The sequence below is a fragment of the Ischnura elegans genome, chromosome 1 (assembly GCF_921293095.1).
Source record: "Ischnura elegans chromosome 1, ioIscEleg1.1, whole genome shotgun sequence".
Taxonomy (NCBI): domain Eukaryota; kingdom Metazoa; phylum Arthropoda; class Insecta; order Odonata; family Coenagrionidae; genus Ischnura; species Ischnura elegans.
This window is the reverse complement of record NC_060246.1, coordinates 10,116,045-10,143,962: the sequence shown is the minus strand read 5'-3', so window position 1 is coordinate 10,143,962 and position 27,918 is coordinate 10,116,045. Positions and strand designations below refer to the sequence as shown.

The 27,918-nt window shown below is 37.5% G+C and overlaps 2 protein-coding genes across 2 annotated transcripts; one reads left to right on the top strand and one right to left on the bottom strand.

The window, feature by feature from the left end:
• Positions 1–5,620: 5,620 nt before the first annotated feature.
• LOC124155371 (probable tRNA (guanine(26)-N(2))-dimethyltransferase) lies at positions 5,621–18,806 on the bottom strand. Its single transcript, XM_046529135.1, has 9 exons — positions 18,291–18,806; positions 17,998–18,112; positions 17,723–17,910; positions 17,398–17,629; positions 14,518–14,666; positions 14,262–14,415; positions 10,499–10,725; positions 9,271–9,675; positions 5,621–5,789 (listed from the first exon to the last, which is right to left on the bottom strand). The coding sequence occupies exons 1-9, from the start codon at positions 18,566–18,568 to the stop codon at positions 5,678–5,680; spliced, it is 1,860 nt and encodes a 619-aa protein (XP_046385091.1). The 5' UTR covers positions 18,569–18,806; the 3' UTR covers positions 5,621–5,677.
• A 67-nt stretch (positions 18,807–18,873) lies between these two features.
• Positions 18,874–27,467, top strand: LOC124155377 (phosphoribosyl pyrophosphate synthase-associated protein 2). Its single transcript, XM_046529147.1, has 7 exons — positions 18,874–19,198; positions 19,267–19,386; positions 19,470–19,579; positions 19,658–19,836; positions 20,240–20,515; positions 23,807–23,953; positions 26,710–27,467. The coding sequence occupies exons 1-7, from the start codon at positions 19,122–19,124 to the stop codon at positions 26,866–26,868; spliced, it is 1,068 nt and encodes a 355-aa protein (XP_046385103.1). The 5' UTR covers positions 18,874–19,121; the 3' UTR covers positions 26,869–27,467.
• Positions 27,468–27,918: the final 451 nt, after the last annotated feature.

Below are 27,918 nucleotides of genomic sequence, written 5' to 3'. Positions count from 1 at the left end.
TTCCGTGGGTTAATTGGTCCATTTCTGCCGACCCTTGTATTCGCCTTTCTAATCGTCAACAAAGTTAGACAAACTGCACGCTGGGAAACCTATATTGCCCACACGTTTATCGTCATAATGGCCGACTCAATATTCTTATCACAATAATCAATCGTTGGTGGTAACACAATGTAAGGTATTATTGCCCTCTGTGATTATAATGTATGGTAATACTTAAAATACAACGAGTGGAGTAAAAGAAAAAAAGAAATGGGTCATTCCACCTCCACTCAAAAACTGTTTGTCCCTTACAGTCTTAAATTTCAATCAAAATTTCTGCATCAACATCCATATCCACCTATATCCACCAAAAAATACATATCCCCAGACCATTTTGGGATAAAAAATTTTATGCATTTTTTTGCATTTATGCCAAAAAAATTGTGCCCTGAATCATATAATTCCTTCTATTTCACCATTGAAGTCTCGAAAAAGCATAATTTATGGCTTATTTTAAACCTTAGGCTTTGTGTAAGTGACTTATTGTAAATAAATTTGTTAAATACCCATTCCATCATTGTTATACATAGTTGTTCAAAAAATTGTTCATAAAATTTTCTCAATTAATCCATCTCAGAATTAGCCCAAACTTATATATATTATCTAGACATATCTACCTTACAATTGAAAAAAATCACTGGTAATATATAAATGGATTTTTAGGAAATACTTAAACATTTACATTTTCTCACATAAATCATACTGGCTCCTGTTCGGAAATACATACATCCCTTGGACTTAAAATATAGGTAATGTGATTTGATAAGTGCTCCAGACAATAGTAATATGACCAAAAGATTCAATTATAAACTGTAAACACTGCTAATGTTCAATTTTTATATAATTAGCAATATGCTTTAACATTCTGCGACAGCTGTACTGAGGATTTGGATTCGACCACCAGCTGCTAAAATTTAATTGAGGATAGGAAAGGGCATTTAACGAATATTTTACACAGTCAGTCTCTAAGTCTTAAAATAAGTTATAAATTATGCTTTTCCGAAAGTTGGATGGTGAAATAGAAGGACGTATATCAGGGGTCTCCAATTTCCTAGGCCACGAGGGCCACATTCCAAGTTCCGAATCGCCCCGCAGGCCGGATAGCAAATTTGCCGATGACTGAAGAATTTGATACCAACGTCTACTGAAGTATCCGGTGGCATATTTCTAATTTACGGACAGTTGAAGGCGACTTTGACGACGTGCAGTACAGCGCTGCAATGCTCCTAGCGGCATCTCACAGAGTTAAACGAGCGAGAATCGCGTGGTACTTGAAACGAGTGTGCGGGCCGAATGAAAGGCCTCCACGGGTCGCATTTTTGTGGAGACGCCTGACGTATATAATTCAAGGTACCATTTCTTGGCATAAATGCAGAAAAATTACAATGCACCAGTAAGACCCAAATTTTTAATGGAAACCTGTCTCAGTGCGTGTATTTTGAGGTGGATTGACCCAAACAGAAATTTTCATTGAAATTGGAAACCAAGAGGGACAAAAATTTATTCAATTGAGGTGGAATGGCCCATAAGTAGTAACCAAATTATTTTTAGCTGCAGTGTGCTTTTCAAGGGAAAATATACTATAATCTCCAAAAGCCTAATTCTTTCCTTTTCTCGATTGAGAGGAGGATACATGCTTTCTGGAAGTTCATAAGCCTTAAACTTACTTCATTGTTCAATTTTTGGAAAATAAAAACATTTATACTCATTTTAAAGCATCTCTGAAATTTTAATTCCCCACAAACTTCTTCACCTTAAGAGTGATTCCTAAAAAATCCCGAACTTATTCAGAAGAGATATGGGGTAGTAGGTTTGTAAAGCTGCACTTATTTTAATGACAAAGAACTGAATCGGTTTTTGCCACACATTACCTCCAAGTATGTCCTGCCAACAAAATAAAATATAGTTGAGTGAAATTAACATGGGATGCATGCGAATTAAACCTGCCAAATGTGCTTTTTCAGCATTGTTTGAGTCAGTAAGATTGAAGTGAATGAGATGAACTGTTAAAAATGTTATGGTGTATGATTCAACAAATGGAGATACGCGCAGTTATGCCAAATCTTTCCAAAACAACAACAAACTCCATATGACATTAAACCCATCCCGAGGCTAAGGTTTTGCTTTCACGAGGAAATTGGCTGGCCCGGCTATGCTCCTTGGGTTTTGTGCCATAGATTTTATTCTACTTTTAGACTTTGAGCTACATGTTCATCATAAAAATAATTCATAAGGTATAGCCCAGGAAATGAAGCTCATATAAGTGCAAAACCTTGCAATTTTTTCAAATTGATTTGATTTGCAAAAAAACTCGGGATTAAACTAATCCTACCCTCTACTTCAAAATCTACTTTATGCCAAGGGTGCTTTTTATTTTTAAGGGGTGAAAATTACCCCAAAATCCCCAAAGTTAAAAAACTACATTTGAAATTTTTATGTGGGTAAAATTTTGTTTGGATTAGTTAAATAATAATTGTTTTATGCTTTGGAACATAATTTCAGGATTTGTCAGCGCTTAAAAATCAATCCTTATCAGGGGTTAGTGAAAAAACTTATTTACCCAAAAAAATTAATTATGCGTCACAGTGTTTCAATTTAAGAATGACGTTGCTTTAGATATGTACGATAACTTTTCAACCCTTAAAATCCACCCCATGTAACATTGCGATGCTTATAAATTGCTTTAATAGGTATAAGTAGGGAAAAACTAAAATTACACACAAAAGGTAATTTACACAAAAATTCACTTAATATTTATATACATAGAAAAAAGTAAAACTTAAACAAGGACAAATGAAAATAAATTTTTTATCATCTTCCTTCATATAGTGATCGATGTCGTCATCCTCACCTTCTTCTAATACAAGACAATCCTCACCAGATCACACAGAAGAAATAGAATTGCAATATTATGCCACTTTTCTTCAGCCAAATGAAACGGCGCACCATTTTGTGATTATATGAAGAGTAAATTTGAGTGTTTACATCAGTGCCATCACTTACTCTATGGTAGCACACAAAGTATATATTTACCTGTAATGTGGATTATGATGCTCTGAATTGCGATTTTCAAAATTTTCCAAAAAAGTTGATTGGTTTTTTAAAACATAGTTCTTTGGTTTTTGATGATTAAAAGTTAATTTAAATTTTTAAGAGCTTAAAAAAGGTGATGCTTGCTTGTAAATAGAACCTTTTAACGACCATTTTTCACAAAATATTTATTATTTTAGAAATTAAAAAAATAAAAATGTATGAAATTATAGTAGCTACAATTTGTTAATCCAGAAAGTTTTTGTATCTCCAATATCTTTGGAGTTATTTTGGAGGAAAATCGTTTTTCATTATTAGATCCAATTTTTTCAAAATTAATTATTGAAAATAGATGAAAATTTTATGATTTGTTGACAGTATATATATATAAATAGAGTGGCAACAGGAATACAATCAATTTTAGATATGGTGGTAATTCGTTTGCTGTTTTTACTGATATTTTCATAGAAAAAAGTAGAGACGGACTTTATTTTTATCATAACCCAAAGAAATATCATTCTGAAGAATTTTTTTACATTTCTAAAGAGAGGTTGTAGAACAAATTAAAACAAATGTTTTAAAATTTTCCCGAAAAATGAATAGTTTTCCCGCTATTTGACATTGAATATCTAAAATATGGCGTTTAACAAACAAAAGGTAGTCATTAACAAGCCGTATCTCGATTTGTACTGGTTGCCAAAGAAACATAAAAAAAGAATTTTCTTTTTTGTTTTATAAGCTACAATTTTGCAATTTATAGTTTTTTGATAAATGCATATTTTTCAAGTTATTTGCAAAAAAACAATAAAAAAAGCAGTTGATTTTTTCGATGAAAAACTGTAACTTTAAATTGCTAATAACTCGAAAAATATTTATGTAACAAAAACAATGCAAAGAACATTTTCTGCTTATGATTAGTTTTCCTATCGATTCCTATGGTCAAATTTAATTTAAAAATTCCACCCCCGAGATGGGGTGGAAACCACCCCCAGGGTGAAAGCACCCGTCAGTGTGATATAAATTTTGATCCTTGGTCTATTCCCTACCTAACGTCAAAATTTCAAGTAAATCAATCCAGTTTGAAAAAATTGCAAGCCAAAGTGATTCATTTCCTGGACTAGTTATTAAAGACACACCTTCACAAAAATTGATATTGTTCTAATAGTAGTAATTTTAAAATACAGCAGACTAACGATTATCTGGCTTCGGTATATCCGTGTTGCAGATTATCTGTGCATGATTTTCACTATCGCTCAATTGTTTACCGCGATCTTTATAAAAAAAATGAAATCAGATGCAAAATCATCGGAATTACTGCATTAATGCTAGGATACACCGGGATTATTATTTCTCTTAGAATCCCCTTCGTAAAACGGACGCAATCGCGCACTAGCTGCGTTCACGGGAGCACCATGTTCCTGTTTTCCAAGCATCGCAGTGTCCGACCGCGCTCTGTCATCACAGATACTCATCCCGCAGCAGTTGCAACCCGGGCAACTTGTGCGAGATGCGACTACGTGGCGTGGTGCCTGACAGTGTAGTTTCTGACATTGAGCAGTGGTTTTGAAGCATTCGTGCGAACCACTTCTTTGTATCCGTGATCACACAGCCACGGATGTGTGGTTTTCGAAACCAGGCCTTACATGGAGCATTATTAATGCAAGTACCACAATGTTATCGCCGCTAAAAAGATCGCAAACTGGCAAAGAAAGCTCTCAATGAGTCCAGGAAGCACTCTAATATAACAGAATAACTGCATAAATAATAATATATTGTTTGCTTTAGGTAAATTATGAACATTGCAAGACATTCAAGCGAAAGTTTGGGTTATCCGTGTTTTCCGATTATTCGTGCCGTCTCTCCCCACCATCAATAGCCATTAAGATAATGGGGAGTGCACTGTATAAGGGTTAAAACAACCCTGCGTTTGTTTTATGTAATTATTATTTCTTAGTCTACCTATACATCGCTCAAGAATATTTTATGAAAACTTAGTGAATTTTCATCCAGTAATTTGCTTTTTATTCTAGGTAAAACTAAACCAATGAATTAAAAACATACCCAAAAACTCTCTCTCACAAAAATCATTTCTGAATTCAGCCTACACATATCACTGAGGATATAATCTTAAATATTACACGAGTAGTTAGCTTTTTATGTAAAGCGGATGTACACTCAAATAGGATAAACACAATCCCCACTATTGTTTCTTACCATCCTTGATTAGCGTGCCTTTTCATCGCAAAAGGGCATTTATCCGTTAAGTTTTGTGGCTGTATGATTGACTTTTTTGGACATGCGTTGATGAGTGAACAAAACATTGTCTGGTCATCTTGCCCTATAACAGAAATATATGCATAATATTTTCAAAATCCATAAAAGCGTAGCTGTATAGGTTTCATAAAAATGATTTTGCCAAAACTTCTTTCAATTAAAACACTTATGCGAGTTTATTTTGCTTGCATGTAAGCAGGACCATTTTTTTGTGTGTTTTGTTGCAGGTTTGTAATAACTGGCTGGTGACCTTAAATCTAGCAGCAAATTCATAACATTTGTAACTGATAAAATAATTTATTTTTCTTTGAGGGTTGACATTAAAAATTGCCATTTACTCAGTTTTTATAACCTTTGGACAACTTTCATCTTCATCATCTTCTCTTGCATGCACACCTTTACTTTTTTTTCCTTGTTTAATTTGAGACTTAAGTTGAACCCGCTTGCTGAAAATGGAGAAAATTAATCAAAATCAACATATATTATATAAACATCGACTAGAGTCTTGACAAAAGGGATATCCATGATGAGAATAGATTACAATTAGGTACAAGGAAAAATCTCTTACGAGATAATTTGTGCAATTTATACAGTGGAAGCTCGTTTTTATGAGTTCAGTTTACAGCAAGAATAGCACTATATAATCAGCGATTGGCAGTGTACCATCAAAAGAATTATGATTAGTACGTAAACAATTATAGATTTAGGAATGATAAGAAGCACTTGCCACAGTATGAGCTTGGATTCAAGAGGAATATCTCTTGAAAGAGGTCTATTGTACCTCTGACAGCAGAAATAACTCCGAAAACCGGTGTACAATGTTCATTTTGCAAGCCCCTAAGAGTCCAAGAATCATGAATAAAACACACTTATCAGCACTGATTACCGTATTCGCAAGAATCTAAGATGAGGTTTTTTTCCCACACAACTCCTTCAGAAGAGTGGGTTCGTCGTGCAATCGGATGCAAAATTCTCGATGCAATCTGGTTGCATAATTTACGTCCGAAAAAAAATTATGGATATTGGAGTTTGCCACCTGATAGCTATACAACGAAAAACCAACATCAAAAATAGCTGAACAGTAATTTAACTTAGAATATGACTGCCCGGTCTGCAGCTCTCTGTCACGATGACTGTGGTGGCAGGGAGTATATAATATTTCGCTGACTACTGACTTTCATATTCTCTCCAAGCTCTCTGCAGCATCTTGGTGGTAACAAGGTGATAAGCACGACTTTCAGGTTAAAGTAGGGTATCATCATTTCGCCGAGCGCGTCAAGCAATCTTGCGTCGCCATGGCGATGCATCGCGGCAAGCAATAATGAATAGGTGATGGACACTCGTGGCAGTGCTGGCAACTGTGGGAAACAGGAGCAGCGTTCCACTACGTCTATCATTAATATTATTTCCCCTATATTTTGGTGCCGAGATTGATGAAATAATATAGAAATTTACTGTATGTGTATTGGAGTTGCAACCTCGAAACTCTCGTCGCAGATATTCAAAGGAAACAACAATCAGAAGATAAACAAATGATAATGAACGTAAAAAACAAAAACAACAACAAAAAAAATTTAAAAAAATTCAAAAAGAATAAATTTACAGGCACCAGTAATCGTCTAACAAATTATTTTTCAAAATAATTCTTCTTTTCCCTAGTGGAGTTCCAAAAAAGGGGGGGGTTCGCCTTAGAGTCGTGTTCGTCATAGGCTCGTGCAAATACGGTAAATCCCCAGGCACAACTCAACTGGATGACTAAGCAGCTTGTGGGCACAGAATCATTATGAAAGATCTGCATCATTATGGCTAGTGTAGCTCCGCCTGGAAAGACTTAGTGTACTGGGCTGCTTGTCATCAACCTGAGCTCACCAAGCCCTCACGCTGGAATGATTGGCCCAATGCCAGGCTGATCTGCATTACCCCAGAGCTGAGCTTCGATATTGCCACAAACTTACCTTCCTAAGCAGTATTGCTAGTCAACTAAAAGTTAGAATGCAAGATGACCCACATCTACGTTATTCATAGTCTGAGCATCACCTCAGAGTTGACAGCTTGCCTAAGCCATACTGCCAACTCCAAGACTTCTCCTTAGCGTGGTTGCCACCTCGTTACATTCAATTCTACACCGTGATCCTCAAAAAATCTTCTCATCATATCGAATTTGATTTTCTTTTTTACTTATAACAGCTAGGCTTTAAATACAGCATAACATTGGAATTACCAAAGGACAGAGATCAGGAACCAAGGGGGGGAGTCCTCTGAGGGTTACAACAAACCGAGCCTGGGAACCAAGTCAGAGACTTATATGCCCGCACTCCCGGGGAGGGGTTTGGATGGGAAGGAACAAGGAAAGAGGAGCCGCCTCAATAGGAGCCGGACGACGCCTCTGCGATAGGGTTGGAAGGGAGGGATGGGGTAAACACCTAACCGCTATAGAAGCGGAAAGGGCATACTAAATAGCAAAATCCAGCATCAGCCATTAATGTGCCAACGATTTTGGAGGATTTTCGTATTAAAAAGAAAAACCCATCGATCAAATACAGTGGAACTTGGTTAGTACGTTTCTGAAGGGACCACGAAAAATGAACGTACTAACCAGGAAAACGTACTAACGAGGAAAGTAAATAATAGCAGTCGGGGTTATTGCAATCAGTGAAAAAGTCGTCATAATTACAATTACTATCAGTAGTTCTCATAGGATCGCCTTCCTGAACTCTTTTCACATTTAAAATCAAGAAAATGAGCGCTACCATGAAAAACAATACCATGTGAATAAAAATCGCAATTTTTCATGGACATCCCGGGGAGGATTTCATGATTACGGCGTCTATCTCCCGTGATTTATCCTATATCTATTTACAGAACGAGGACGAGTGAAGCTCAGACAAGCGAAGACAAGTCATTTTTCTTTCTCACAGCGTACTCGGAGAATATAACAACAACCCGGAGTAAGTCAACTGGTTTTTTAAACATCATAAAAATTGGGCAAAATTATATTGACTTTCAAATTACGGCAACAGCCGTAGACATTCGCTTCTGGAATGATACCATTTCGATTGTAAAATCGATCGATATATCAACTGATGACACGCAAGATTATTATATTACGACGTAATTACAAGAAAATTTTATATTAAACAGTTGAAATTTACTTTCAAAATTTGTCTAATGTCGTCTGCTTTCGTTCCGAGATCAAGTATTTTTAAGCTAAGCTTCGCGTGGAGATCCAGAGGATCGTCTGCTCCCGCAACAGTAGTCAAGTAAATACGCACGACGTCGAGTTTATAGAGCAGTACTGTTTTAGATAATGTGGGAATTGTCTAATACCGTTAAGACTCATTTCTTCATCATGATAACTCGTGCAATAGCAACAATTGCCCACTCATGAACTTTGTGCGCAGCAGTGGGCACTCCCAAGCACTCCAAAGGCAACATAAGGTGAGGAGCTCGGGGTGGGGAAAATTGGGGCTTCTTATTGGCTGTAGTTTTTCATAGTCAGTCACATTCCCAAAAAATGGCCGCATTTTATTTTTCATCACGTCACAAGAATTTAGAAATGCATTTGGATAAATTACGGTAGAAGAAAGAGATGTGGGATGAATGGAAGAATGTTAATGGCTAATAATAATAAATTAAATCATGAATTTAGACGTTTGCGACCCTAAAGAAGACACTAGAGAACGAATTGCGGGTTGCATCACGGCAAGCAATTGAGCGTACTAACCAGGAAAGCGCAATTTTTTCAAACGTACTAACCAAATTCTTTTACCTGTATTTTGTTCGGATGGTACCGGGACCGAGGGAAATCGCCGTACTAAGGAGGAAAACGTACTAAGGAGGAACGTACTAACCAAGTTCCACTGTATTTGGAAATTACCAAAGGACAATTAGCTCCACATCTATGAGTTGCATGCAAATGGGATTTACCTCTCTGTCATGACAGTTGCCCTTGTTCCGGGCCCCCAGTGTGGCTGAGGATTCTCTTGAAAACGAAGAAGGCCTTGGCGACGAGACGGCGGGTTGGCATCTGGATGGTAATCAAAGTTAACGGGAGGCAGCTCAACTTGAACTTTTGGCTCATCTTTCGATTGAGGCAGCTCAGCCTGAACTTTTTTCTCATCTTTCGATTGACCACAAGGTTGACCAGATGAAGATTTGGAGAGGATGACGTACGCTGGGCTTGTAGGCGCTATTCTTTCTCTCTTCACTGGATGTAGAGCCTCCCAAGATCGCATTATGTGCCAGAGGAATGCAACTGGTGCATCAGTCTTCACAGAAGTACGGCATGCATGAGAGTAAGACACTCGGTACCCAGCATTTAATAATGCAGACCTGCAAATGATCATTAGTGGTAGTGACATAAACGTGTACGTATGCATATTATGATTAAGTGCACTCCATACAATTTGCTTAGAGCAGTGATAGCAAGCCGTTTTAGTTTGTTGTATCTCTGTTGCAAAAAAAAAAGTATAAACATAAAAACTACATGCATGATTTGTACTCATGATATCATCTTGCCAAAATTACTAAATTATTGAGTAAAACATGATATTATTCTGAAATTTGAATCATTCTAATAAAACATTAGATAATGTAACAAAACTTTCAAAAAGCAAGAATAATACATAATGTACGCATTTTAATGCACAATATTAATTATCCTAGTAGCTCACGTCGCTTTAAAGTCACTTTCATTCAATTATTGTCATCGCTAATAGTTTTCTCCCAAAATTTTATGAAAAAAAAGAAAGATAGTCCTTTGTTAGGAAAAACACAACTCTCGAATAATTAACTTCCAAGGTATTACTGGCCATTTATATTTGCAGGCATTGAAATATTCTGTTAAATAATAAGTTATTTGCATTTATTTTATCGACTACCTTCTTTGCATTAGAAAACTCATTTGAGTTTTTCACAAAGCACATAATCAAGTTGAATCAAGTGTTCTTCTCAACTAAGAGTTGCTTACACCTTATTGGCTTCATACTTATACAAAATATGTGATCAAAATGGAATGTTAGATATGCCTCATTTCAAAGGGTGTATGTAGCAGGTTGTGGAGCAGTACACTGAAGTATTCACTACCATAGTAATGACAAAGGAAGTCAGTATAGTAGAAAAATGAACTCCGCCAAAGCTCCCGGGGCTAAATTACCTGAACAAAACCATTGGCATGGTCTCGGAATGAATGATTGAGCACAAGCGGTCTAGCGTGCAGTAGAGGGGGACATCCAACAGCTCCTCTCTGAGAAGAGCGACAAGACCCCTCATTCGCTCCAACGTCCCATACGTAACATCCTCCTCTTCCCTCGAGAGGCTATCCTCCAACTTTGCAAGGAAGTCTCCATCATGTATGGGAGCAGACCAGATGGGACCGCCAACCTGTCAAGAAAATTAATAAGTAATAGTAGATACCAGTCCATTTCAATGCTGTTCTTCACCTTACACCAGAAGGAATCTATTTTATTTGGTAAGCCACACTCGTCGAACATTATTATATATTTCTAAGGAATCCACATCAACATAATGTGGATGCTTCGACATCAAAATAAAACATATCTCCCTAGAATCGATGTGGACCATCATTGTGATTATACTTGCCAGCAAGCGAACTTTTGTTTTATTTCTTGACTAAAACACCATAAACTGACTTCGGGTAAGTTATAGGAAAATGGCATGTATTTAAGCTTTTAACTACATTTTGATTGAAACACTTTCAATTGTATCTTCAGATCACCAACAACACTTTGATAAAAAGACACAATTGTTTTGACCATAGGTAAGTTAGGGTCTTTAGTTTGAGCAGTAAGTACAGAATTATTGCATTTTAGAGGAATATGTGGTCTAATTAGTGATTCAGAAATATTTTTATTAGACACATAAGTTGTGATACTTAGGTAGCTGTATGGAGATGGAAATTCTGAAGTGCCTTCAGTCAAAGCATCATGTTCATATCATTGGAGTACATTATAGTGAAAGTGTACACGAACAATAATTGGGGTTTCTTTCGCAATTTTCCCAGGTCAATCCAGCTGCAAAGTTAAAAATATTCTTGTCAAAATATCTCAAATTAAGTGAAAATAATAATTGAAACAGCCATTGCCAGCCTTTGCAATTGAGCAAATTGTACATACACCCATGTCTCGTATAGCGCAATTTCGATACAGCGCAAATTCGTTCCTCGGGGAAACATTGCATTGCAGTGTAGCCTAATCAAAAATCTTAAACGCTCTCATGATAAAACGTGAACTTGCGCTAAGTACACACGAAATTTCTATCATTTTACGCATATTAATATTATTGCTTGCCTCAAATCTTCTTTTTTGTTTATATATTAATCGAAATCCATTGCTGTGCAATGGCCAAATGTATTACTCCGTCATTGGGTCCAGATACCCAGCCTACCGAAGTAATTTATGTCGTCTCCTTAACAGAATGATAATAAATAATTTAGATCGTTAATTAAGCGTGGGGCTATTGGAAATGAGTTTTTTCAGCAATATGGTTTGAGACGTATTTTTGCCGTCATAGGTTATCGGGCCATTGACTTCCAGGTAGAGGGTCTACGCTAAAGCCTTCAAGGTCATCGGTATTCACGGGGGAGAAATGGAGCGGTGGCTGAGTTGCGCATGAATAGCATCAACATATAAGAGGGTCCCCTATAGAGTCTCAAACACAACAGCTTCGTTCCCTCCCCGCAGTCGTAGGCCTTCTGCATCTCAGGAATACAGTTCAGCAGTAGAAGGTGATTTAGATAGAGCCATACAGAGTAAAAACCAAGAGAATATGGCAAAAAATAGGAATGCGTGTAGAAAAATCAAGAATTTATCAAGAAAAACCATAAACCTAGAAGAGGAATTGAAAGAGGTCAATTTTCTTTGAAAATGGAGAACGTCAAAGCGATATTGTGCAGAAGTTTAAACGCACGATGCCTTATTCTGACGAAGACGAAGTTAAAACATCAGTGACCTCAGCCGCACCAACTTCTACCAAGCGGTCTACACATACGGAAAGTTCATAGTGAATCAGTACAAAAAGACGAGAGTGGTAATCGCTCCGAGACATTTAGTGAAAGCTCCGGTTGGTTCCAGAATTTAAACGGCAAGCAGGTATTTTCAGTGCGGCGATATCAGGTGAATCTGCAAGTGTTGATAGCGCAGCCACCACAACATTTTCTGATGAACTCCAAGCTGTGATTGAAAGTGGCTCCTTTCCCCCTCAACCAGTTTTTAGTGTTGACGAGACGATGTTCTTTTGGAAAAGAATGCATTCTCGATCATTCATTTTCAGGGAAGGAAAACCTGGGTCAGGTTTCAAGGCATTTAAAGACTGTTTCACGTAGCTGCTAATGACTCGGAGGACTTCAAATTAAAATGATTTATCATTCATAAACTCCGCTAGCTATGAAATGGCATTCAAAGTAGCGTTTGCCTGTCACTTCGATGAGCGACAAAAGGGCCTGGGTGACACAATAGTTGTTTTTCGACTGGTTTGAAAAATCGTCAACTGCTGGCAATGCATTACGAACCCCTGAGATAGCAGGTGTTAGCCCACCCGCACAACAGGAGGGAATTTCAAAAGCACGTAAATATTTTTTTAACGTGAATAAAAGTCTTTGAATGCGAGCATACTATCTTTAAAGATGTTTTAAACTATAAACATTTATATAAATAATGTTTTCTACGACTTTTATGGGAATATAGATGTTTTAGAGGAAATTCAATACCCAAGACCTATGCTACCAGGAACGCATCCCTATCTTCCCAATGTTAAAACGCTCTCGTATAACGCAAATTCGTATTGCGCAAAGACCCCAAGGAACGCATCCCTTGCGCTATACGAGACATGGGTGTATTATGGATTGCAAGTGAATACTGCGTGTGTGATGTCTAGTGATGAATTCTAGCTGGATGAATTTATGGTGTATAAATTGCATGTTATTTAGTAAACAGCGATAAACATGATAATGAGTGAAATGCAGTGACTGTGCTGGCTTCAAAGTTGTTACAATGTTGCTGTTGCAAAAGTTATAACATAAATGAAAGATTTTTTTGCAATCGTGTAGAATCAATATCATGATAAAAATTCAGTTCATGCACCCAACTGTAATTAGTCATAATATTTATTTGCCATATATGTAGCGAGTCTAAAAGTTTACCTATTTTGTAGGCTTAACCGAAAATTATTGGGCAGTAATATCAGCACCGTATTAATTGGGTGTGAAGGGAATTTCAACATCAGATGGACATTGCAAAATCCATGAAGGTAGGCAATTTCCTATACTTACAAGTTTTGAATATTTATTCAATTCAGTTAAGCATAATTATTTCTATTGCTGACGTCCTAAGCACTTATTCACAGATACTATAGGGTAGGATAAAACATACAGATGTGGAAAAGAGTGAATTACTATTAATAGGAAATTTTCATTTACAGAGGAAAATTCTAGCATGTATCGCATTGTAAACTGCATTGGTAAAATAGGATATCTTTGACAAGCATGAATTATGAAGAATTTCAATTGTTTAAAGGCTGCTTTTTTTTCAATCCAAAAACATATCGATGTTCCATGGATATCATATCGATGATGGATATTGAATCAACATTGTATCAGTTAAGCTGATGTAGTTTCAACGTCAATGTTCCCATGGGGTAACATCTGTTGGAATTCTCCACATAAACCTCTTCAGTGTTTTCATACGACATCATCATATAGGTTAAATTTCATCTGACTCCCACCCTTTGACATGCAACCTGCTGTGGGTGGCTATTCGAATGGCAATCAACCATTACTACTGCTGCAGAAGCAACTGGTATTTCCAAGTATTTTCACCATTAACAAGTTACAGCTCACAGGGAAAGACTGCCAATGTCCTATCAGGTATAAAAAGATAGAAGTGAAAGTTAGTATCCCTTACATGGTGCTTGTGACCACAGTGGGCACATTTTTCCCCAACAGGAGGTCCAGTGGGCAAAGAAAACTTGATATTTTTTTCTGATTGTCTCATGGCTCCCAAAGGCTGTAAAGTGATGCTTTCACAACCAGTGCACTTGTACACCATTGATAGTTTACTGCGAGGAAGAAAGACAGAGATACAAAATGTTAACTAACAAAAATCAGAAATCAATCAGTTTGAACATTCTATGAGCATGTAAACACACAAACAACTCTACCTGGTCGTTTTTTTGCAAACTGCTGGGCTAGTGAAAATTTTTACGAATACCCTCACATAGAAATCAGCACTAATAGACATCAATGGGACAATGTATCGCCCATATCTATTGGCATGGGATTCAATACATTGAAGGAGGATTCGGAGAGCCTGTAATTAATAAAGTTCTTGAAATCAAGTGTCATACACCTTGATCAAACAATGATATAAAAAACATAAGAAATGTAAAAATATGCTACAAAGAGTTATAGATGAATCTTGTCAGCCGACAGTTGTTTTAAAATAATTCTAATTCAACAATTTAATTGATTCAGTAAATGGAGTGATTATCCTTTTCACATTATTGGCTTCATATTTATTCATCAGTGTCTCATTTGCTCATTAAACTATGGTTGAATAGATAACTTGTGACAATGATTATGAAATGCGAGAAAATGCCTCAAATATATTTACTTCCCAGTTAATCATCCTCATCAAGTTACTTTTTCATTAGGATTAACTTCTTAAGCTATAAAATAATCATCTACATTCTTTAATTACAGCGGAATCTCATTTTAATGAGTACAGTATATAGCGAGAATCGCATTATAGCGAGTGATTGGCAGAGTAACACCAAAATGACTAACACTTTAAAAAATACGGATGTAGCGAGGCTGAGAAGTCCCTGCAACCATACATTCTTGATATTATGACATAAACCTCTTCATAGGGGTGCTAACCATTTATATAGAACTCAGAAAATTTTGATGTTCAGCATTAAATGGCTCTTAAATTGCTATCTCGATGTCATGATTCCTTCCCCTTGACAGCAAAAATGAAGCTTGTCTTCTTACTCCTCACCTGCCCCTCCCTCCACTTCTCCTCCATCAGATCTCTGATCTCTAACACATCTTACTATCAAATCAACTGACTTCAGCGTTACTTAGGAGAACAAAGTAACACACGAGGTAGACCAAAAGCAAACACTAAGCGCACTTTCAATGCTGTCGACCAGTTTCAACAGCAATAGCATCATTATCGATTGTTAAAATATTGACACTTTGTTTTGATAATGATGCCATTGAAAATGGTCCACAGCATAAAAAAAAGTTTGCGGAAAACTATTTTGCATTCGCTTTCGTTCTACCATGAGTCAATTAACTATGTCTGAAAACAAAACCTTTGCCAACACAATGAAGGTTTTCATATGAGTTTGAGTTAATTTGAGCTGGGCCACAGCACCAGGCAATGTAGTCGCCTATAAACACTTCAACTCATGACAGTACATAACGACGGTGAAATATATTACATTTACTTGAAAATGACAATGAACTTTAAGAACAAGGTTACTAGCAATTAAAATTTGTGGTTTGTGAAGTTATATCTATTAATAAATTTCAAATTATTATTTCATGAAGCAATGAGATGGGTGGTTTCACTTAAAAGAAACACAATCACCATCAGTGATGCATCTATGGGGGGAGCCAAAAATGGCTATAGTACCCCCTCCCCCCCCCCCAGAAATGGGTTGAAACACATATGTACTAGATAAAATCAAAATTTTGGGGGTAGCCACTTTGTACAAAAGTATATATGTAGTAATATTTTCCGATACATTTACCTACATTAACGAATTGAAATATAAATGAGCTCTAAACTTAGGGCCTATTTCACACGCTTATGGTATGTTATAACCCAGTGGCAGATCCAGAGAGGGGCTATCCCTCCCCTTTGGATATCCAATTCACACTAGATAGAATGGTGACTCTGTTCGGACCCCCACTAATGCTGGGAGGTTACCCCCCACTTGCCCACCCCCCCAGGTATCTCCCCCATGTCTCTACCCTGGATCTGCCACTGATTACCATCTAATTAGGATGCAATAAAACAACTGGTAGCATAATCATCTTCGCTTAATATCAGGGAACATGCAAAATATGATTGCCATCCCCATTAATTTACAGAAGTTAACGCAGGTCATTATCATCCTTAAAAGGAATTAGTCCACTGCAGCCATAACAGCAATATTTCCATCCAACAATGATGAGGGCAGGGGAGGGTAGACTTAGGGAAGGGGAGCATGGTAGCCATAGTTTATACGCCTGAGGCTAAGCCTGGAGTGGTATCAAAGGCTTTTGGGAGCAGCTGCATACACATTGCGCTTTGACATTCGAGCTTTTGCGGCCATTGCAGGTTGTAACATCAGGCATCATCATTTTTTTTTCCATCGCCTGATGATGCAACCTGCAACGGCTGCAAAAGCTCGAATGTCAAAGTGCAATATGTATGCAGCTGCTCCCAAAAGCCTTTGATACCGATGAGTCTCGCTGCGAAAGCCTTCCTTTCACGCTAAGTCTTGGGTGACCGCAAGCCTCACCTATGAAACCCACATTTGGATTGAATCATTGGTTTGGTGATGACTGGACCAGTAAGTTACTAACTTCTTGGACATAACTAGAGCCATTTGAATACATTTGAAATTAAATGGAGTAGGAGTGTGCACACATCTTTTGAAATTACCTACAGTCAAACCTTTTATAAGAAGCCACTAATGGGACCAAAACAAGAGCAGTCAATCAAGGAGATGGCAGATTGCAATAAGGAGAAGAAATTTGTAATATGTACTCCAAAAATTCGATTACTTTGATGGAAATTTGATTCTGGAAAAAGTAACCACTTCAAGAGGTAACTGCTGAATGGAAAAGGCTCTTTTGGATGGTTTTACAGTATTTCACAACATCTCTTTTGTTTTTCATTATGCTTCATCAAATAAGAGACCTGGCAATACACAAGGACATTTCTATTATTTAGATCAAGAATGTTTAACTGCTTGAAAGATAATTTAACTATAGTATTTAGGTTATAAATCATGCATCAAATGTGATGCAACTCTGATAATTACCATCTCATGGCAAGCTTTAGTATGCAGTGATATAGCACCGTATTTAGAGTAGCAGGTTTCCGGAGCATTGCCAGCCAAGACGGCCATGTCTGTAGCAGTAACCAGCATAAGTCCACCGTCAGCTAGACTCTGAACGGCACTGTCAAGAAATATTGATGGGCATCCATAAGGATCCAGGTCTATAGCATCAAAGCGGTTCTCTACCGGCCTTCTATGAGAATACATTAACATCCTGTGGAAAATAGAAATGTAACAAATTAATAGAAATGATTCTTCACTTTCTTTTCGAGAATCAAAATAATTTAAATAACAAAATCATGCATACGATGCATCGCTGTGACTTGTCTTTACTATGTGCTCCACTCCGTTGTGAAAAATATTGGCCTTGATACTGTCAACAGCCTTAAGAGATAAATCATTGGCTACAACAGTCTTCACACCAGGGACTTCTTTCGCATATCGTATGGATCTCAATCCAGAAGCCGAGAGCGCTTCCAAAATAGTAATGCCACCCTAAAAAACGATACGGATATAAAAATACATAACATACAAATACAGGGGCTTAACAGTCCTCCACATCAGTATACATGCGGTTATTACCTCATCTGGCTCCCCTAGATCAGGAGACTCTCGATGAAACGAGGGTTTTCCCACCATATGTTTTCTCTCTCGTTTCACACGGTACTCCTCGGAAAATATTCTTAGAACAGCAACGCTAAATAGTATTAATGACAAATTTATACTTACAGAGTTAAAATCATTATTCTCATACACAGGGGGGTCAGGATGATACGGCGATTGAGATAACACAGAGACCTCCTCTATTACACTCACTTATAAATTAAAAAGACCCGAAATATGCCTGACCTGCTGATAAATTATAATAAGTGTACCTTAGATCACGATTGAATTCTTGCACGGGATTGTAGAATACTCTTTTACACGATGAAATAATGATTTCTGCTTTGCCTTCCGCGATCAATGACTTTTCTAAGCCTTCTTCATTTGAAGCAGGGTGCCGGTCAATTACAAATTCTCTGTCACCCATTTCTACAGATGATATGCAATGTCTATTTAGCTGCAAATCAATGCTCAGTACATTTCCAGATCGTCTCCAAAATATTTCATTGCATCGAGGAGTCAATGTACATATAGTATTGACTTTGATCATAAACAAAAACAACTTTTCTCAGATAAACTCAATGTAAAAAAATTCCGGCTATGAGTCCATCACACTTCGGCGCTAACAGCAGTCCAAATTTATCACGCTTCCTTCCCAGCATAGATGTACCCTTCAAATTTAAGGCTGGCATCCAATCACAACAGTACAAAGAACACCACGTGAAGCCACCTCGTACACAATCAACGACGTAAACAAATCATGCATTAGGAAAAGAGATGAATTTAGCCCAACCCGCCCAACCCCAAAACAGCTTTCATTTGTTACACGAGTTCGTGACTTCGTCTTTGAATCCACGAGGGTCGCTTTGATCGACTCTGATAAATTGTGGAAATTTGTGTATGGTGGCGAAGTGACGAATGTTGTTGAATGTCAACCGTCGGCGAGACGATTATTTGTGTTTGCTCCGACTACTTAAAAAAATTGTCGCCTAAGTATTGAAGTAGTGCCTCAGTTTGTTATGCTTTCGTAAATATAAAGCTTTTGTGGTGAGCGATCGCATGCTGAAGGTTTACATCGTTATTACGCCTTCCTCTCGATAAAAATGGATGTCCCGGCGTCATCAGATGTCATGATAATTGCGGGGAACTCGCACCCCGAGTTAGCTAATTTGATTGCCAAGTGAGTAATTGAAGCACTAACTAAGCTCTAACTAACAAAAGATGAAATTAATGTCAAATTCTTTTCAGCCGACTTGGAGTTAAAACTGGAGGATGTTCTGTTTATCACAAAACGAATAGGGAAACGATGGTTGAAATAGGAGATTCTGTTCGTGGGAAAGATATATACATCATTCAGACTGGGTCTAAGTGAGTAATTTTGTTGAATTATTGGTGAAATAAGCTGATACTTACGAATCACATTTTGAGTAAACCCACACTATTTTCAACAGGGACGTTAATAATAATATAATGGAGCTTTTAATTATGGCATATGCCTGCAAAACCTCATCAGCAAAGAGTATCGTTGGAGTCATCCCGTATTTGCCTTACAGCAAGCAATGTAAGTGTGAAGCAATGTATAGTGGGTTATTCGCATGTGATGACGGCGAAATAACTTATCACGTTCCTTTATTTATAGGCAAAATGAGGAAACGGGGTTGTATTGTCACTAAGCTTCTGGCCAAGATGATGTGCAAATCCGGTTTAAGTCATATCATTACCATGGATCTTCACCAGAAGGAGATACAAGGTTTTTTTGATTGTCCTGTGGATAATCTTCGTGCGTCACCATTCCTTCTACAGTATATTCAAGAATGTGTAAGTAGGTAACTCTTAATATTCTCATAATAGATAACTTGTCACTTGATGACTTTTGTTGTTGATTGTTTTTTTAAAGTTCCATTTAATACAGCGATTATATAATTACCTCTTAAGGAGATTGAAATGAAATCGCCGTCGTATTTTGATTATTTATTTACTAGAAAACTGTATAGGACAATTATTGTAGTTTGGTGTTTCATATCTTGAAGTTGCAAAACCTCTTTCAAATTTCATTTGCCCAATTTACTGAAAATGAGGTTGGGGTAATTTTTGCGTATCATTTTATTTTAGTAATGTTGAGGTTTTATTTTGTGTTGTTCTTTTTCCACTGGTTATGCATAAAGTCAATGTTGCTACTGTTTCATGATTGGCTAGGTGTGACCACGTATTCTATTTTCAGATTCCTGACTATCGGAATGCTGTAATAGTTGCTCGGAATCCGGGCTCTGCCAAGAAGGCCACATCCTATGCTGAACGTCTGCGTTTAGGCATTGCTGTGATACATGGTGAGCAAAAGGAAGCTGAATCGGATATGGTTGATGGACGCTATTCTCCACCAGCACTTCCTCGCTCACGCACCATGGACGTTAGTGTTGGTGTGCCTGTGCACCCTGCCAAGGAAAAACCTCCGATCAACGTGGTCGGTGACGTTGGGGGCCGAATAGCCATCATGGTTGTAAGTTATTTACTTTCTTAAATTCCGTTATAAAATGGAGCCACTTATGTTCTAGCATATATGTCAAAGTCGAAGTGGTAGAGGTAGCATGACATTTAGAATTACTTTGAGGAAATATTAACCAATCAATGAAATATATAGCACAAAAAGGGATTGCTATCTATTATTGTTGTAAAGTTGAAATTTTTGCCCTGAACTCAGAAATTGTATGGGGAACAATTTTCAATCATGTTGAGGTCTTTTGTGAATGGTTGAGTCTAGGAAGAGTATTATCTGCCTTAAGGTGATAAAAAATTTAAGTTGTGCCGAGAGATGATGAAAAGTTAACTCAGAAATAAATGCCAGTTTTTGGTAGTCCCACTTTGAAGCATACTTATATAAATGTGCAGTATTTATTAGATGGAACCAATATAAGATGAAAGGTATACGTCAGAATATTCTACTTTATGTATCTGGGGACCAGTTGATTTTGAGTTGTTTAGAATGTTGAGTAATTTATTGACAGAAATGCAAATTTGAAATCTAAATGAGGCACATTGTTCACCAATTTTTGTTGGAAATAGTGCCAATGTTTAAATAAAATATAAAATGAGAATCGTTTGTCACCTTCCTGGGAGACCATGGCTCATCATTTTTTACATCATATTTGAAGTTCAAAATTATTTGTAAAGTCAGGTGAGCCACCTGTAGCTCCATAGATGTTAGATTTATTAATAAGGCTTTGGGCTGCATAGGCTCATTGATATCTGCCAACATGAATTTTTTCAATTTAATGCATAATTTCAGTTTTTAAACAATATTTAGGGTTTTCGTCAATACATTTTTTCAAGTTTTAATGCTACTTTTTAAACTTAAAATCACTAATTAGTTATTACCAATTTTGCAATTTAATTGCAGACTATGAATTAAAATTAAGGTTTCTCAATGCTGCTGCATTACCTTATCCTGAAGTATCCTTACAAATGAAGCGATCATTTCTATCATCAGCCTGCCAATAATGGATGCTTTTCTACCCTCTACCAATAAAACAAAGCCAAAAACAATGCTCAGAGAAATGACTCAGCGCTTATCCTAGCTACTTTGAATGAAAATGACCTAATTCATGGCATGGTATTCCTTGCATTTCTACTGCAGTCATGTCCATAAGTTTGTCCATTCCTGAATACAACTATTGATGCTAGCCGTGGAAAACCTTTCACGGAACTTGTGCATTGCTTTCACCCCCATGAAAGTATTACCAGTGTCTGGTGTGTGATGACATCACAGCTGCCAGGCAGCATTAATTTTGCTGAATTTGCTATTAACTATTTATTTACATCGCCCCACAAAAACATGCTAATACATACTCAATTGTGTGATGAACCTGAGCTGCTGCCTCATTGCATTTGCAAGAATCTTGGCGTATGGCTTGCCCCAGATCTCATTGCTAATCCCATGAGGACATTGTGCCACCTTAAGCCTTCTTCCCATGCAAAGTTACTTTGCATACCATCTCAAAAATGGCCCAAAGTAGACATTGAGCTTGCTGCCTGGGAAATTATTTAGTGTTCTCTGAACACTAGGTAGTAAAATTCGATGGTGGCGGTGATCATAGGTGTATTTCACTGGGTGAAGTGGTGTGCCTTCCATGCTGATGTCTTATACAGTGTAAATTGGTCACAAGCAAGCATTGGAACAAAATATGGATTTTATAATTGCAATGTATCCTTAACTGGGATTTTTTTTAGAGATCCACGTTATGTACAGACATGTTATCAAGGCTCAGACAATTAAGTAAAATATTTTTTCATGGCGAACTTCATCCGTTGGTGTATGTAACTTAGCACCCATGCGCGTGACTGTGTACAAAGTCACTTTTTCCTGCAGTGCTTTGAAAATTGTCGTCGCAGACCAGCAACAAAGTAAGGGTTTTTCCCACCGACAGTCGCTCAGTAAGCACGACCCTCGCCCCATGTGCCACAGTGTGGACTTGTGACGTCAACATCTTGTTCGGTAAAGCCCAAAAAAAAAAAATTTTGCAGTGTCATTATGTATCCATGAATCTTCTTTTGCTTTTTGTTGTAGGGCAGTGCTGCTTTTAAGAAACTGGGAATGAAATGTTGAGTATAATTTGTTGGAGTAATTGATTTAGATAGGTAATTGTCATCATAGTATGATGTTGTCTTGCCAAGGACACATGCATTTATCCTTGGCCATCACAGGTCCTTGCTAAGATGCTGAGGGTATGTCCCATGAGACTGGACATCCCTCAAGAGGGCCTCTGCCCCCACAGTGATGATGAACTTGGGAGAATCCTTAAGAGTGAATTTTGATGCAGCCAATGATAGCTTCATCGCAGTGAGGGGTATAGAATAAAGAGATGGTTATGTAATTGCAATTGAACCTCCAATAGAGGTAGGGGAAATTGGCTCAAGTGCCTGTCAAGTAGTCCACACTCCCTTTTGGCCCTGCTGTGTAACGAGGGTTGCTGTTTATGTATCCGGAATAATTAATGAAAAATTATTTGGCATTAACATTGGTTATTTTGTTTTTCAAAATATTCTCCGTGATAATTGATGCACTTTTGCATAGGTCTTAACCAATTTTTATGACAGTTTTTCTATTCCAATTGGGGTTATCTCCAAAACATGCATTTTGAACACATCAACAGCTTCTTCTGGTGTCGTAAATTGTTGACTACATATGTGGTTTACTCTTCACAGATGGACACAAAAAGATCTCATTAGGTGCCAAATGAGGGCTCTTTGGCATATGACCCATCAATTCGATGTTTTGACCGGTTAAATATTCAGTTGTTAAGGCCAATGTGTGAGAGATTGCATTGTCATAGTGAAGGATGATCCTATGTCGCTGGTTATTTTTTAAAATTCATTTAAAGACTTACGGCTAACAAATTGTTGTGTACTATTCAGAATTGACCATTCCATGATTCTCTAGCGGCACTGTAGCCGCATGCCCGTTTATCCCAAAAAAACAGGCGACAAATTGCTTGGAAGTGCTTCTGGCACAAAAAACTTTTGTTGGGTATGAGAGGTAATCACATTAACGTGTGACTTCATGGTTGACGCATATAAGTAATACAGCATGCTTTTCAGTTTCAAAGAGCTTTACTGTTTTATGGTAGAAATGCATGGCTTATAAGTATGTATCTGTTTCTAAATGATATTAGGTATGAAAAATTAATCTGATAATTACGCTAATTAATAATTACGCTTATTTAATTTTATCTATAATTTTGTGAACGGAATTGAATGGAGAGGGACCTTGTATCATGATGTGTCTAATTCACAGGATGACATGGTAGATGATGTGCAGTCATTTGTGGCCGCGGCTGAAGTTCTCAAAGAAAGGGGAGCATACAAAATTTATGTCATGGCAACTCATGGTCTCCTTTCCTCTGATGCTCCGAGGTTGATTGAAGACTCTCCTATTGATGAGGTAATCCTATGCTGCAAATTTCACATATTTCGTTGAGTGTTTAAAAACTGTCTGATTTTACAGTGTGTGTAGCTTTGTTTGAAGATTTTATTGCTCTGGTCAATGCTCATGGTCCCCCAAAATCAGATCTACTCCAGATGTAGCCAAAGGGCAGCCCATACTGCATATCTTACTTCTGCTGCTAATAATTTCTCAGTCACTGTTAGCTTTATTCAGTGATTTTTGTTAGTCTTTATCTCATACTGATTTTTTTTGCACAGACCTTAATCCAATATTTGGCCTTTTTTGTTTTGGGAAGTCTTTATTTACCACTCCCTGAGAACATGGTACATAGTCTGGTGGGTAGAGCACTTTAAACCTGTTAATTAAGGAGTTCAAATCTTGGGTGAAGCGTTTGGGCACCCCTTAGCAAAATCCTCGAAGTTCAATTGTGGAAAGTTATGCGGGATTTCCACCGGGTCAGGGGCCGTATTCTGTATTTCGTCGGTACCGCACCGGTCGGTTTCCCTTCCCAGCCCACCGACAGCACATCATTCCGTACCGACGACGGTTTCCATACCGACGACGGCTAATTCAGCGATTCAGTATGGTCGTCGGTATCAAACCAGCCGGTACGGTTCCCCCTCCTTCTCCAACAGGGAAAATCCGAATATATCCGAAGTTAGAAGTCATCTAACGTGTCTCCACCAATGAAAGAAGGGTAAAAACAAGTGAAGACTCATTGGCACAGTTTGTTGTCGTCATTCTCAATCTTTTTATTTGCTGAAATTACGACTTATTGCTAGATTAAGATAAACGATATTGAATAAGTTGTTAACAATGCTTATATAATGTGTGGTAGTAATGCTGTACATACAGAATCGAAGGAAACAATATTACAACATCACAATAAAGTTTGTATGTGATGGAGATTGTTGTTGCTGGAATGAATTATTGAAACTATCCTTGAGATCGTAGTTTCTTTTTTTAAATATTGGTTCCGTATATTGCTATTTATTCATGATTTGGTAATATAGTTGTCATTAAGTAAGTTCCGTCTAAATGTTATCAACGGAAGGTTATGCCATTGGCACCGTAGCAGACGAAAATAACATACCATGGAACGTGAACGTAGGATTCAAAAGCAAATGTAAATGTCATATTAGAGGAACAAGTTAGGAAATTGTTATAAAAATATGGAACTGGGTGTAATTAAAAGAAGTGTAATGACGAGGAAGTAAAGAAATTGTGATTGGGTGAAATACATATGTTTAAGTTGCGCATTCCAAGTGAGAGAAAATGATAATATTGCGGTAAACCTCATACTTATTAACAAATATCTTCTTTCATCGTCAAGGGAATCAATGGCTGACGATAAAATGAAATATAGTTGCCTGTTACAGATGAAAGAAACTGATACCGTTGTGGCAAACTTCTTACTTTAATAAAAAGATCTTATTTCTATGCCGAGAGAAACGCCAAATGATGATTGAGTGAAATAACAGTTGCCTATTCAGAGTGAGATAAAGTGATAACATTGCGGCAAAACTCATATTTAATCAAAAATATCTTTTTTATGTCAAAGGAGCAAATAAATGATGATAGAGTGAAAGAAATCCTATTACAAGAGAGTGAAAGTGGTAACATAAATGAGAGAAAGTCATTATATAGTGGCAAACCTAATGTTTATTAACCAATATCTTATATTTATGTCAAGGTAATCAATATAGATGTTGACACAGTGAATTATAGAGGCCTATTCGAAGGGGCAGAAAAAGATAACATTGCAGCAAACCTCATTATTTACTCGGTGATGAGATAAAAACAAAATAAAACGTACAATGCGCACCGGGGAGTTGATGAAACCCACTAGTCGGTGGCCGTACCGACACCTTTTTGCTGTCGGTACGGCTACCGACGATCTCTCGCCCTCACGTCGGTGCCGCACCGATCGGGTTCGTACAGAATCGCACGACTTCTTACCGGGAGTCGGTGTGACGTCGCACCCGACGAATCGGTGCCGCACCGATCGGTTTGGAGTTACAGAATACGGCCCCAGGTTCTCCAACTCCATCTCGGCCAATGTTTCGATGGACAACTCACCCATCGGAACGTTGGCCGAGATGGAGTTGGAGAACCTGACCCGGTGGAAACCCCGTGTAACCTTCCACAATTCTATATGCTGGGTAAGCCTACGATCATTCTTCGAAGTTCAAGTAGCACTGGGAAAGGAATGGGCCCCATACCCTGAATGTGTGAAATTCAAATGCCTGTGGCTTAGTCTGGGATGAGCTCAACCCTCACCTATCCAAACCAGGGTAGAATCACTGAGTGAGTGAGGATTTCTAATCATTGGCCTTTTGGAGGTACATTGCCAAGCATTTTTTGTAACACATTTCTATTCCACACTCACTATAACAGGCTTCTACGGTGTATATACTCTAGCAGTTGTGTAAAAAGTGTTAGAAGTTTTAGTTTAGGAGTGTTAGGACGCAAAAAAGTTTTAGGAGTGCATCAAGTTGAATAAATCTTCAGAAAGAGATTTTATATTCTGGTGTTTCTTGGCTAGAATGAGTCTGTTTTGTGGCTTTATAACATCCTGGGATGAATCATTGTCCCCATATTTACAACATCATGATGAGAATGTGGAGTGCTAACTTTTGATATCCATCAAACTTTGATGGATGGTGGAAAAAAGTAATTTCTGATAGTCTCGTGTTATATTATTTTCTACTGGTACTTGTGTCCCTTTAGTAACTATCTACTTTCCCTTCTAGGTGGTAGTAACGAACACAATACCTCACGAACTTCAAAAGATGCAGTGTCATAAGATCAAAACAGTTGACATCAGTGTCCTCCTGTCCGAAGCCATTCGACGCATACACAACAAAGAGTCCATGTCATATCTTTTCAAAAATGTAACTCTAGAGGATTAAATGCTCCAAATTTTTGTGCATCCTAATTAATAAGGCTTATAATGGACTTATTTTTCTATAATATTTCAAAATATACTGAAAAGGGATTGAGAATAAATACCCAAGCAGTGTACTGAAGAATGTAATGGATTGACAAGCATGTGGAGCATTTTCCCATATGGGGGAGTAAGTTAGCGCATTGTGTCTGTAATTTTTTGCAGTGGGATATAATTGCTTTGAACCTCGCAACTGCAAGATTTACAGTAACCATTTGAGTTAAGGATGGATCTTGTGGAGCTGGAAGAAGTGCTGAATTATCATTGAAGTCCAAGGTAGAAAGATTTTGTTTTATAAAATGCAGCTTTGGATTTATTTGCTAAAGCTCAGTCATTGTTATTTTTACCTTTTATCATTGTTCTACGAGGAAGGAATTTCATATGAGTAAAATTTGTTTTAGTGATTTCTTGCAGCTGTAGTTACTTGTTTATGTAATAGAAATTGTTGTAAGTGGTATATTTTATAAAAACGATGGAGTATGTCACAATTTTTGCTGTTTTATTCACTTGTCAGTAGTTTTTGTTTTTGTCTTGTGCTCTAAACAATAAATTGTGTGAAAGGTTTTCAAGTGCATTCTTACAATTTTTTAGAATTGTGGATTAGGGGGGCCGAAAAATTACTTTTTTTAAATCAAATTTGCACTGCGGGAAAGTTGCGAACTTGTATCAGGGGCTCAGATCCAAAAGAATTTAAAAATTGGAATATCGGTGCTAACCTGTCTGTTCCACGGCCAGGTTGACTCTGCTGCACTACCGATTGTTGTGTTATCACCTATCGTTGTGGCGCTGTTGCCTGTTGTGGCACTTTAGGCAAGTAAGGGGTGGGAACGGAAGGAGTAGATGAGGGCAACAATACACTGCCCCCCTTCCCAATCGTGAGAATCATGGCCTAATCACGAGAATCGTGGGCCAATTGTGAGAAATGGTCATGGTTGTAAAATAGTTCTTTTTTCTCTCGAAAGACGCTGAGGTGGCAGTTCAAATGGAATTGTTCGGTAGTTCTTATATAAAAAAT

Bases quoted from the DNA above. Each gene is read 5' to 3' on its own strand.
- LOC124155371 (XM_046529135.1), bottom strand. From the start codon at position 18,568: ATGATCAAAGTCAATACTATATGTACATTGACTCCTCGATGCAATGAA. The intron at 17,630-17,722 runs GTATGCATGATT...TATTTTCCACAG, and splicing joins ACAAGTCACAGCGATGCATC to GATGTTAATGTATTCTCATA. The intron at 9,676-10,498 runs GTAATTTAGCCC...GATCATTTGCAG, and splicing joins ATGCCAATGGTTTTGTTCAG to GTCTGCATTATTAAATGCTG.
- LOC124155377 (XM_046529147.1), top strand. From the start codon at position 19,122: ATGGATGTCCCGGCGTCATCAGATGTCATGATAATTGCGGGGAACTCG. The intron at 19,199-19,266 runs GTGAGTAATTGA...AATTCTTTTCAG, and splicing joins TTAGCTAATTTGATTGCCAA to CCGACTTGGAGTTAAAACTG. The intron at 19,837-20,239 runs GTAAGTAGGTAA...TTCTATTTTCAG, and splicing joins TACAGTATATTCAAGAATGT to ATTCCTGACTATCGGAATGC.